The sequence below is a fragment of the Asparagus officinalis genome, chromosome 7 (assembly GCF_001876935.1).
Source record: "Asparagus officinalis chromosome 7, Aspof.V1, whole genome shotgun sequence".
NCBI lineage: Eukaryota > Viridiplantae > Streptophyta > Magnoliopsida > Asparagales > Asparagaceae > Asparagus > Asparagus officinalis.
The window spans coordinates 148,525,928-148,538,240 of record NC_033800.1 but is presented as its reverse complement, the minus strand read 5'-3'; the positions used below and the strand labels follow the sequence as shown (position 1 = coordinate 148,538,240).

The 12,313-nt window shown below is 39.3% G+C and overlaps 1 protein-coding gene across 1 annotated transcript; it reads left to right on the top strand.

Moving 5' to 3' along the window:
- On the top strand, positions 4,375-10,214 carry LOC109849627 (ribosomal protein L11 methyltransferase). The gene is made up of 7 exons (XM_020419481.1): positions 4,375-4,757; positions 5,300-5,383; positions 5,906-6,046; positions 6,669-6,734; positions 7,053-7,220; positions 8,060-8,389; positions 9,816-10,214. The coding sequence occupies exons 1-7, from the start codon at positions 4,467-4,469 to the stop codon at positions 9,945-9,947; spliced, it is 1,212 nt and encodes a 403-aa protein (XP_020275070.1). The 5' UTR covers positions 4,375-4,466; the 3' UTR covers positions 9,948-10,214.

The window sequence follows — 12,313 nt, the reverse complement described above, 5'->3', positions numbered from 1 at the left end:
TCGCCCCTCTAAAAATCTTGGATCCGCCGCCGTGAAGGACAGCTTGCAAACTCACTCTGTGTCTGAGGTGTCGATCATGGCAGTCCATTTGCATGAGGCAAATGTAGGATGTCTAAAAATCATAATAGATAGTTGATCCCCCGGCAAACACCGATGATGGAAGTTACAATCTGACGACTTCCAGAAGGCTACAATTTGAGGACTTTCACGTAGAAGGTTACAAACTGACGACCTTCACAACAACTAATGAAAGCCCCAATTCAACAGCATTCACAATCAACATCGGGAGTTACAATCTGACGACTCTCATATTTTCAAGGAGCCAAGACGAAGATTACAAGAGGACGATATGTGCAAAGCTCTAGCAAAAGAGACTACAAATTGACGGTCTCTTCATATTAGAATGCAGATATCTCTCAAACCGTAAGGAATTTGGCGAAACGGAGGAAGCGAACCAAAGTCTTTGGCTTGGTTCGGATGGCCCCGTCTCGTCGAGATAGCCGATTTTCATATATAATTCGTCCAATTCTGACGTACGGTTTGAAAGTTATGACATGTTCTTCGTAGCAAGTTATGTTCCGAAGTCCGTCTGCGAGACCGGACTTCGTCAGAACATTGGACTTAGCCTGAAGCTCGCCAAGCCCGCCTAAGGTTCGCCTCTGCATTACAGAGCCAAAACGCACAGGGCGAACCAGCGTTTTCAACATCAAAACGCAAAGTTAATCTCCAAAACAGCACGAACTGTGCGTTTTCAGCCTTTAAACAGGCCCAACTCTGCGTTTTCAGCGTAAAACGCAGAGTTAATCTCCAAAACAGCACGAACTGTGCGTTTTCAGCCTTTAAAAAGGCCCAACTCTGCGTTTTCAGCCTTAAACGCAGAGTTAATCTCCAAAACAGCACGAACTGTGCGTTTTCAGCCTTTAAACAGGCCCAACTCTGCGTTTTCAGCCTTAAACGCAGAGTTAATCTCCAAAACAGCACGAACTGTGCGTTTTCAGCCTTTAAACAGGCCTAACTCTGCGTTTTCAGCCTAAAACGCAGAGTTTATCTCCAAAACAGCACGACCTGTGCGTTTTCAGCCTTTAAACAGGCCCAAATGTGTGTTTTCAGGCCTAACTTTGCGTTTCAGGTCCAGAAACGCACAGTTCGGGCCCAGAACGCTGTTTTCAGCGTTTTGACTCGTTCAAAGCACTAACAGAACGGTTTCAAAACCGTTTTCCCCATTATTTGGGGAGCTGTTTAAGAGGGGGGCACCCCATTAAACCCTCATTAAGGAGAGATTTAAGGGGGAGTTACCACCCCTAAATCCCCTATAAATAGGGGGAAACTCAACTGAGTTCGGATCCCTTTTTTTGGGGCTGACTTTTTGGGGATCCTTGATCGAGCATCTTGCCGCGTTCTGCAGCAACAAGGAGCTTTGGAGATCAGCAACTTGTAGGAGCTTTTGAATCATTTTGGAAGGCTTTTATTGAACCCTTTGAGATTATTCGGCCTTGGCTTATTAACCGAACTTTCGGTTTAAATCAACTCTTTCATAAAGTTTCAAACTCGATCTGAGTTATCAACTCGTCTAGAGTTTTAAAACTTGCCTTGCAAGTTCTTCTAAACTCGGTCAGAGTTTCAAACTTGCTCTGCAAGTTCTTCTAAAACTCGCTCTGAGTTCTAAGACTTGCCACACAAGTTCTCCACAGCGTCAAATCGTGAGGAGAAGACCACGTTCCAGTGAATCAAGACGTTCGGATCGTCAACGAGAAGCAAACTCGACGCGAGCATTCGAGGGAGGCATCTCATCGCCACCGTGAAGAACCCAGTTTTAAACAAAGGGGAGAATCAAATTCATTCTCCTCTCTTTTGTAATCGGAATCCAAATTGTAATCGATTTTGAGAGGAATACAAGTCAAATTTTTCTTTCATTGTCTTTTTAGTGCAAATTTCCACTAAACAGCAAAGTCAATAAAAACGTAAAAAGAAAATAAAATAAAAGAAAAACTGGGTCCAGAAAATAAAAATAAAAAGTTAATGGATCAGAACTCAGAAGTCACCATCCCAATCCGAACCTGATAAGTGACGGGTTTTGAGAGCGCTCGAGCTCAGCTCAGCGCTCCAGCTTGGAGAATGATGATGGACCGCCTTCGCCTCCTCAAACGCTTCCCCTCCCCCCTCCACCAGACCCCTCACCCTCAATGTCTCCTCCTCCTTAGTCACTCCCCCGTTCGAGACCTCTCCCCTCGCCTCTCGAAGCCCACCTGCTCACTCTCTCTAACACGAATTGCATATTAGACCTAACATGGAACTCCAATTAGAACTAACATGAACTGCAATTAGAACTAACATGAACTCTTATTAGACATAACATGGAACTGTTATTAGACCTAACACGAACTGGAATTAGACCTAATATGAACTGTTATTAAAGATAGCATGAATCAAAATAGACTTAACATGGAACTTACACATAATAGTGGCATGCAACGTGGGACTTATGTAACCCCTAGCTTCTTCAAACCCTTCACAGCAACTCTAATGCCTCTGATAATCTCTGTATAAAAGAATTGAGCTCATGCAACTCCTTTCACCCTTTCAATGCTATCCAGGTACTTAAGTAATGGTTTAGGGATACCTTCCCCGCTTCTGGGGCACCATATCATCGAGCGCTGATAAAGAATTTGCAGCAGAACAAAAGTCTTGGATATCCTTCTTTTATGTTGATTCCACAAGACTTTCTAGTTGATCTTCAAGATATTTTCGATGGGTAATTGGTGCTTTTTTAACTTCCTCCCCTCTTCAGTTTTAAAAAGTTTAGCAAAGTATTTCACCCAAATTCTATTTTTGGAGTCTCGATTAGTATAAATGATTTTCCTGTCTATTGGAAAAAAGTATGGTTATGGACCCATTCTAAATCAAATTTAACAATTTTTATTTCACTTGTTTTTGAATCAGGGACAGAAAATATGTTACTATCGACATCATAATAGTTCGGCATCAGCTCAAGTGTGGGGCGATCAAGTGCATGAGCTCCAAATAGTATATAGTGCTCAAATATGGTTCCACAATATGCATCCATATACCACTGACAAATCTCTGGGGCAAGACACTTCATAAATTCACAATAACTTGAAATAATGGCGGTTAACCTTATTTCAGCAGCATCACCAACTTTTTTCCTATAAATAAAATTAAATGTTCAAGTTAAATTTGACCTAACATGAACTGAAATTAGACCTAACACGAAAGTGTTTTTAATTGAACTAACACGAACTGTTATAATAGAACTAACATTGATTGTGTTATTAGAGCTAACATGGACTGTTATGCACTGTTCTAGACCTAGCACTTATTGTTCTAGACCTAGCACTTAACTTAAAAATGAAATTAACATGAACCTCAGTTTAGATAACCTAGCACTTACTGCTTTTTTGGGTTGGATTCGTTGGAACCAGGCATTGCTGTTCTTCTTTTCCGGCCTCGCCCTTCTACTGCACCCATTCGCATGACCAAAAGGGCTTTCGATGCTTCCTTGCCAATCCTAGATGATTCATGAAGCGCGACCGAAGACTGTGATCCGGCTTCGACTTTGTCCTGTCGTTCACTGCGATGAACAACTTCGAAATCGTTAACGGATGTTTCCTTGGACGACATTTTTACGGCGAAAACCCTAACCAAGATTGAAAACCGACGAGTTTTTGGAGTTCGAGAATTTTAGTGGCTCCTCAGCGGTAGAAGAGAGAGGGGTACTTGAGTAGGGAGGGGCGCAGTTACCGAGTTCAATCAAATCAAAAGGTGATTTTGTAACTCCAACTGGGCTTTTCTCGTTGTTAGCTACTTTGGAACCTTAACACAAATACGGTGTGTATATGAGGCTGAATCACATGACCCAAAATACAGAGGGCCAGGTAACACGAGCTTCCAATATTTGGGGCCTCGACACAAGCGGTGGGAAGCACGCTTGTGTTGACCTTACGGGGGTGTCTCCGTTGGTGGGGTTTGGTAATGGAGTGTTCACGTTTGGGCATGCAGCGGATAGGGCGGCAAAGGCAAAGGTGAGCAAACATGATCAAGCTTGCAAGGATAACCACCACAGTTTCATCCCGTTCGCATTCGATACGTTTGGTTACCTTGCAACTGATGCGATGGAGTTCCTCAGGAGGGTACAAAAATTCATGAATAGAAATGTGGCGACAGCAGGGTCAGCTGAGTACGTGTTTCGTAGGTTAGGTTTTGCAATTCAGAAAGGATTAGCGGCGCAGCTTGTTGCCCGCTTGTCATCATCACATGTGTAATTTTTTTTCTTCTTATTATTATAATAACAACAATTTAGAAAAAAAAAATAAAAAAAAAATAAAAACTAGGCCAAGGAAAAAAAAAGTTAATGGATCAGAACTCAGAAGTCGCCATCCCAATCCGAACCCGATAAGTGACGGGCTTTGAGCGCTCGAGCTCAGCTCAGCGCTCCAGCTCGGAGAACGATGGTGGGCCGCCTCCGCCTCCTCAAGCGCTTCCCCTCCCCCCTCCACCAAACCCCTCACCCTCAGCGTCTCCTCCTCCTCATTCACTCCCCCATTCGAGACCTCTCCTCTCCCCTCACGAAGCCCAGCTGCTCCCTCTCTCGCCTCGCCCGTCGAGCCGAGGGTGGGGAGATGAAGCGGAGGGGAGCCCGAGGGTTCAGAGCCCTGGAAACGGAGGCGGAGGGAACGGCGAGCTCAGCCCTCTTCTCTCCTTACTCATCCGTCCGCATTCGCTGCGAAAAACACGCCGCTGTGAGTTGGGTCCCGTCGCTATTTTCCCATCTTGGTGTTTGGTGAATTCCCTGAACGACCCATTTTTGGAATTTTTGCGTTAATGTTATTGGAACCGATGAAGGATTTCAATTTGGCGTCCAGAGGGTATCTATATCAACAAATTTTGTTAAATCAAATACTAAACTGGACTTCTTGTGTATGTTTGATCTATTTCAGTCACTGTTTTGATTGTATGCAAACACTACATATATACTATGATAAGTGCATATGTATCCTTTGGAGATTGGAGTTTGTGAGAATTGATGGAAACATGCTGCTTTCGTCGGGGGAGTATACGTTTTTCCCTATTTTGGGCCCGTACGAAGGGGTTCCATTGAGAATTTGTTGATACATCTCAGATTAGGTCTTCTATTTTGTGCAGAAATTTACCAATGCATCTCGGGTTAGATCGTGATTTTGTTGGTTTTGTTGTTACGCGCATCGCTGCTTAACCCTGTCTTCTCTCTGTCGCCAGTTCCGTTACTTGCACTTCTTTTCTCTCATGCGTTGTTTGGTCGCAGGATACATTATCAGAAGCCCTTTTATGCTTTGGTGCAAGTTCTGCCAGTATGGATGAAGTAGACAACTCCGTGGATCTTGATAACGTAAGTGGTTTATAGCATATATATTTGATGCCTTACCCCGGTGTAATACGAAATACTTCGAGGATGACAAGCAAAGGTCAAGAAATCGTTCCGATGTTTTAGAATATTCCAGAAGGAGTGTGTGAACTAAGTTTTTGGATGTGCGTATTTTGTCTTGTTGATAATATGGAGTTACTTTCTTGCTTGCTTATACTCATAAGCTTATGCCTTTCATAACTTCAGCTGTCCGAGCTCCCCCCTTTTGTAGAATTATAGACTTTTAGCGTCCCGTTTGTGTTATTTCTGTGCTCTCTTCTCTTACATGTTCCTTTTAATAGTCTTGGGGGCAAATGGTGTCTTAAAAACTCACGAATATAACCTCATGTTGATAAACTTTTTTTTTTGTTAACGTTCTATTTTAACTTGTAGCTGTCACTTTTTGAAGCCACTATCAACCTGATTCTACATACAATTATCCTTTTGTCTGAGACTTGAGGTCCCAACATCTCTTAATATTTATAGGGTGTATAATTCTTTGTACAGACGTGGATAACTTCAATCTTTACGGATGATCAAGATGTAAATGCATGCATTTCACATGCAGCAGATTCTATTGGCTTGAGCTACACTCCCAAGTACGAAATATCAACAGGCAAACCTTGCGATTGGGTTGCAAACGTTCAGGTGAATATTTTTCTTTCTAGCAATAAGAAAAACATTTAGTCCCATTGCTTCTCTAGTCTCTCTTTGTTTCACGAGGTGATATTTACTTGTTTTGATGTTCTGCTTCAAGCCTCTAGTAGTGACAATTGGTAGTAGATGTGCGGTGAGTTAAAGTGACAAGTGATGAAATTTCATAATTACTTTTCAATAATTTTCTTATTGTTCCTACTTCCTCACAAGAACTTGTTAGCGTGCGTTCTTTTAGTCCTGGAAGGTACGGTATAAGGTTTTGCTGTTGAAAAGCTTTGTTGGTCGCTTGGTAGTTAGCTAGAACTGCCATTTTGACAAATTTAAGGTCTTGCAATAAACGAGCAACCCTACAGAAGGCTTTATAAACTCTCTTTTGGATATAGAATCATAGGTCATTCTAAAGATATTAATAATTGATTTTATATATGCATCTGGAATTTTCATTCAGATTACTATTATCCTCTTTACAGCAGCAATAAGGTTCACAAAGTAACATTAAATTTCTATATTTAATAATTTAGTGGAGTCTTATTGATTCTTCTTAGCCTTTTAGCTTTTTTCTCTTTTAGAATCCAAATTACACTTATGATGTTTCATGATATATGAATTGCAGGAAACATTTCATCCTATTGAGGTTACTCGTGGTTTGTGGATCATTCCCAAATGGAGAACTCCTGTGGTATGACTTAGTTGATCTTTTTTTTTCTATTTTTAAAGAGAATTGCTTATTTTTTGCATAAAAATATGAGATCCATGGAAGGTTAATATAGTTATGTATTACATTTGTTAAGAATATAATATATAATTAAAGTCCTCATGCTATACGCATGAAGTAAAATTTATTCAGAAGTTATCGATGTAAACATTCGGAAAGAGTCAGGTAGGCAATGTCTATATAGGATACTCTTTAAGTCTGCAAGTTTCTTATTTCTTTTTTGAGAAAGTAGGAACGTAACTGCATGGCATATCAACATCCTGTTGTCTTTAATTTATGCAGGATTTACAAGCAATAAATATAATACTTGATCCAGGATTGGCTTTTGGAACGGGAGAGCATCCTACGACTAAGTTATGTCTGTTGCTGTTACATGGCTTGATTCGAGGAGGAGAAAGGTTATTTGATTATGGAACAGGATCTGGAGTTCTGGGAATTGCAGCAGTGAAGGTTTTATTTATATATCTTATAGATCAACTTTTCCTTATAATGACTTTAGAGCGGTAATTACACGTCATTCTTGCACTTACAACCCTCACTATGCTCATGATGTTAGTCGTGAAAGGCACACAGTATGGAACTTTGGTTTGTTACACATTGTTAGTTGATATTCACTAAGATTACAGGTATCTTTTGATCAACATACTAGTCTTTAAGTAATGGATAAATTTGCGCCAAGATCATTTTGCACACTTAACTTTCATTAAGGCTATCCAACACACACATTGTTAATTACTTAAATTTCATTAACAATATCCAACATACAAATTTAGAGGTAGCATGCAAGTTTCTTTTGATCAACATGCTACGTATTTCTAGCTTTTAAAATCACTATTGAAGTGTATTTACTATATTTCAGGCCCACTTTCACAGCTAAGTAAAGGTTGAGGATTACCCTATAAATTTCAAATGCAATTGAAATGAGTTTGGAAACATAGATAGAAGCAATTTTGACACAAATGATAAATCAATTTTTGAGAGTTGTACAAAAAAGGCTAGCTTCTGTTTACAAATCGATTAAGCTGGACAAAAGTAGGAATATTAATGTAGTGTAGCTCTACATTTATTTTAGTTGTGTAATGTGTCAAAAACATACTGCAATAATGAACTTGATACAAATGGTATTCACTCCATAAATCCATATACAATCAATTCGACTGGTGTGACATTAGCTGATCTCTGTTTTTACTTTTTACCCTTCTGTGAGTTTCACATATGCCTACGGTTATAATAAGTGGAGAAATACTGAAAATTGATTGAATCTTCACCATCTTTTATTTTATATTTAGATGGGTGCTGCATTTTCTGTTGGAATAGATATAGATCTCCAGGCAATAATATCTGCTCGTCAAAATATTGCTTTGAATGAGATAGATTCCAACAAGATGTCGGTTTACTTGGTTCGTGGTGAGAAAGGCTTGCCTACAAGATATGAAAGCACCAGCAAGAACCCAGAAGAGAGAACCTCGGCTAACTTGGAACTGATTGATGCGAAACAAAGTTTCGATATTGTTATAGCAAATATTCTTCTCAATCCTTTGTTAGACCTGGCAGAAGAAATAGTTTCCTTTGCAAGGCCTGGTGCTGTAATTGGCCTCTCGGGAATTTTGTCTGAACAGGTATTTCACAATGCTATATGGCAACATATTTGCCTTTTATTTTCTTTGAAGTTCCTTAGTCTCACATCCTTTTCATGAGATCGACCAATAATGATATTTCTTTTTTCTTTTGGAAATAATTAAAGTCATTTGCTCTCCATTCGGCAAAAATAAAACAAGACTGTAGCTCAAGTAAGTTGCTGATGTCTAATTACTTGCATGCCACACACGACTTTCAATCTATAAACTAAATAATAGCTATTTGATGGAAAACGACCCGTTAATTATCTCATGTGTTGTTTTGAATTCAAGATTGAAATATGACCTTAAAATTATTTACTTTCTAGAATTATTGTTGCACTAGCATTCATTTTGAATTTTATTCTTGAAATTTCTTCTTTGTAGCCTTAAAGGGTAAATATCTTTCCTGAGTTAGTTATGGAATTTTACTTTACAAGAAAATTCTTTTTGTAAATTTTGCTAGAACGTGCAAGTAACTTAGGGTTGTGATTAGTAATTTAGTATAGAGTTAACTTTCTTTGGAAATAAGTTGCTTTTCTTATATAAGGGGCATCATGCCCTCTTGGTGATGATGTATATTTGCTAATCATGCGCTTCAAGTAAGATGCTTCTGTCATCATATTTTTGACAATGGTATGTCATTTGGGCTTGACCTTGAACTTTGATGTTACCATTTTCCTTCTCTTCCTCAATTCCTAACCTAAATTGAAATAACACCCTAGCCGCTACTTCTCCTGCTTAAGACTTTAATTGACACAGTAACCACGTGTTACTACTATTCCTCCTCTTTCATCCTTATTACGTCAGAGGACTGCATTAGATCTCGATAGTACTCAGAAATTCATCTGAATCCAACTGCACTATTGATATCCTATTTCTTGCTTAAATAAATTACTTTGCGTACCCTAAAATTATGTAACGAAAAAAAAAGACCAGAAGCAAAATCTCTCTGACCCATCATCATTAGGGTTTCCCCCCCTAGAAATCACCTTAAAATTTTGGTGATTATATATGGAAAACACCTTTTAATTTCAATTTATACATAAAACATCTTTAAAGTAGGCTTTTGTTGTAATCAACCACTTCCCATTCAAATTTTCACTAATAAATAATAAATAAACTTTAAAAAACTTCAAGTTTAAGGTAGGTGAGTTGTATCCAACAAGATCTGAACACTAAAAAATGAGTCACACGCCTTGCATGTGAGTTTTTTTAAGGGTAATTTTGGATTTCTAGCGAAAGTTTTGACGGGGGTGGTTGATTGCAACAAAAACCACTTTTAAGCTGGTTTATGTATAAGTTAAAATCAGAAGGTGATTTCCATATAATTACTCTACTTTTAAGATAGTTTCGAGGAAAACGACCATTATTATTATGAAAGCTGAAACTGACACCCTTTCATCAATCAATTTTATTTCTTGTGCAGGTAAAGCAGATTAAAGAACTATATTCAATGTACTTGGATAACATATCGATATCTGAAATAGATGGGTGGGCTTGCCTCCATGGTACCAGAAAAAGGATCGATGATGAGACCATGTCGCAACCAAAGCGGTAGCTTTGATTTAGCAGCTGGATTATGCCAGAGATGGCGCATGCGAGGATTTAGCAAATGTGGGTTTTAACCATGATAGCCATGCATGCGGCTTTTCTACATCACCAACAGCATAGACATAACCTTGTATGCGGTTTTTCTAATGATGGGGTTTTGCCTGTATATCTATTCATTAACTTGCGCAGCTGTGATACTAAAAGTTTGTGAAAATCTGATTCAATTTGTGACTGAATTGGGTGATAAAACTGCACATAGTCATGGTTCCCATAATTCCTTCTGCGCTTTGGATTTCTCCATGGATAATGGACCTCTTCTAACATAAACTATTTCTTGCACCATTAAACATATCAAGTTCATAATTAATCCTTGAGAAAGAGTTGCTGCCTTCATGACAAAAATGTTCCTATCTTTTTTTCTCAAGGGAAGAGATAAGAAGGATATTTTTGCGTGACAATTATCTTAAGGAAAGACTGTAGCCTGAAGCTTCCATTCTTTCGTGATACCAATTAGGCCCTTAACTCAATTAGACTCGGTTAGGCCTTTATTTTGAGGCCTTGAAGATTGAAATCGCAAGTGCATCCAAACTAATAAGGGAATATCACTGTCAAAGGACCCTGTCACCGCAAAAACTCTAAAGTTATGGTGAGAATTATAATTTTATACTGTAAAATGTTCATGCAGATTGAGGGCCCTTTTAAGGGTCGAAACCTGAGCTCATGGAGTAGTATCTTTTTTTTAATCCGCTTTAGAATTTCATGACTAGTAAGACACGAACTTGGGTTGCTCTAGTATCATGTTAGAGGACCCTGCTATTGCACAAAAGCTCCAAAGTCGTGGTGAGGATTGATGGTTATAATTTTATACTCTAAGGGCCTGTTTGGATTTGTAGGGGGTGAAGGGAAGTTAAGGGAAACTGAGAGAAGGGAAGGGAAGGGAAGGGAAGAGAGTTCCCTTCCCCTTGGTTACACCTCAATTTGGGGGGTAACAAATTTTATACTATTAGGGGGTGAACCAAGGGGAACTAGGGTGAATTAACTTCACCTCCTAAGTGTTCCCAAACAAGATGAATGGAGGTGAATGGTTCCCCTAACTTCCCTTCACCCTCATTCCCCTCAATCCAAACAAGCCCTAAAGATTATCATCCCGATCTTTGGTGAGGACAAGGCAAATATGATACATGATGAAAAACTAAAGCAGCGGGTGAGGCATATTTCATGAGATTAATCTTCAATAAGGGCATGGCGCTTGATGTGTTTGGTGGAAATTTATAAATCTTCAATAAGGGCGAAAATGGTATTTTTTTAAAAATCATGAGATTAATCTCATTAACCCCTCTTCATTTGCCAAACACAAAAGGCTTAACCCATTGTCTTAACTATCGTATCCAAACAGGTTTAGAATTTTTTTAACCCTACATGATGGATTAACTAAGTTAACTCTTCTCTTTAATCCCTCCTCCTTAACCCTTTGCCAAACGGGACCTTAAAGAATACTTGGATTATGGTTGGATTTCTGCATCAGGCCATCCCCTTTTAACTCAAATTTTTTCACCTTACTATCGAGCAAAATAATATAATGTTGTTGGAAATTGTGGTTAAATCTGTAATAGAACTGAGAAAACAGATGTACTGTAATTTTAAACTTTTTTAAGTTAACTGCTATGCGTTTGTGAAACGCTGTGCTTAAAGCAATATTTGGCCTACTCCTGTGCAAGGATCCCAAGGCCAAACTTCTTTCAGGAACAGTAGTATAGTACTCTGGTGTGCACCAACCTAGTACTGTCAAAATCTCCTCGATCTATAAGACCTTTCGGTCAAGACAAAGATCTACTTGATCTCAGAATCTTTCGGTTCAAAGCCTTTCGGTTTCAGGGCAAGTTCCTGCGGGCACAGTTTCTACAGGAGCAACACAACAGCAGCAATAACGTCGATCCGACGTTCGTTTTCCAAGCTCGCGTGTGTTTTTTTATGAGCTGCCCAAGTGCGCTATTTATAGGCCTATAAGGCTAGCTCAAGAGTCACTTGCAATTAATGTGACTGTTATAATTCTCAATGACAATTAAGATTATAACAGTAATGCATTAAATTGCTCTAAATTCTGTTGTAATTACTGCATTCAGTGACTCCTGAATACGAGGCAATCAATGGACGACTAACTATGAAACGCGAGGGTCACATCTCAGCAAATCAGAAGAACATCGTCTGTAGGACGAACCTCGTCGAACGAGCGAACCTCGTCGAACATCGTCAAACAGGTGAACCTCGTATGACAGACGAACCTCGTTGAACGAGCGAACATCTTCAAACAGGCGAACCTCGTATGACAGATGAACCTCGTCTGATCTCGAGAACGCCACTTAGCGCATTCGT

Bases quoted from the DNA above. Each gene is read 5' to 3' on its own strand.
- LOC109849627 (XM_020419481.1), top strand. From the start codon at position 4,467: ATGGTGGGCCGCCTCCGCCTCCTCAAGCGCTTCCCCTCCCCCCTCCAC. The intron at 6,047-6,668 runs GTGAATATTTTT...TATGAATTGCAG, and splicing joins ATTGGGTTGCAAACGTTCAG to GAAACATTTCATCCTATTGA. The intron at 6,735-7,052 runs GTATGACTTAGT...TAATTTATGCAG, and splicing joins CCAAATGGAGAACTCCTGTG to GATTTACAAGCAATAAATAT.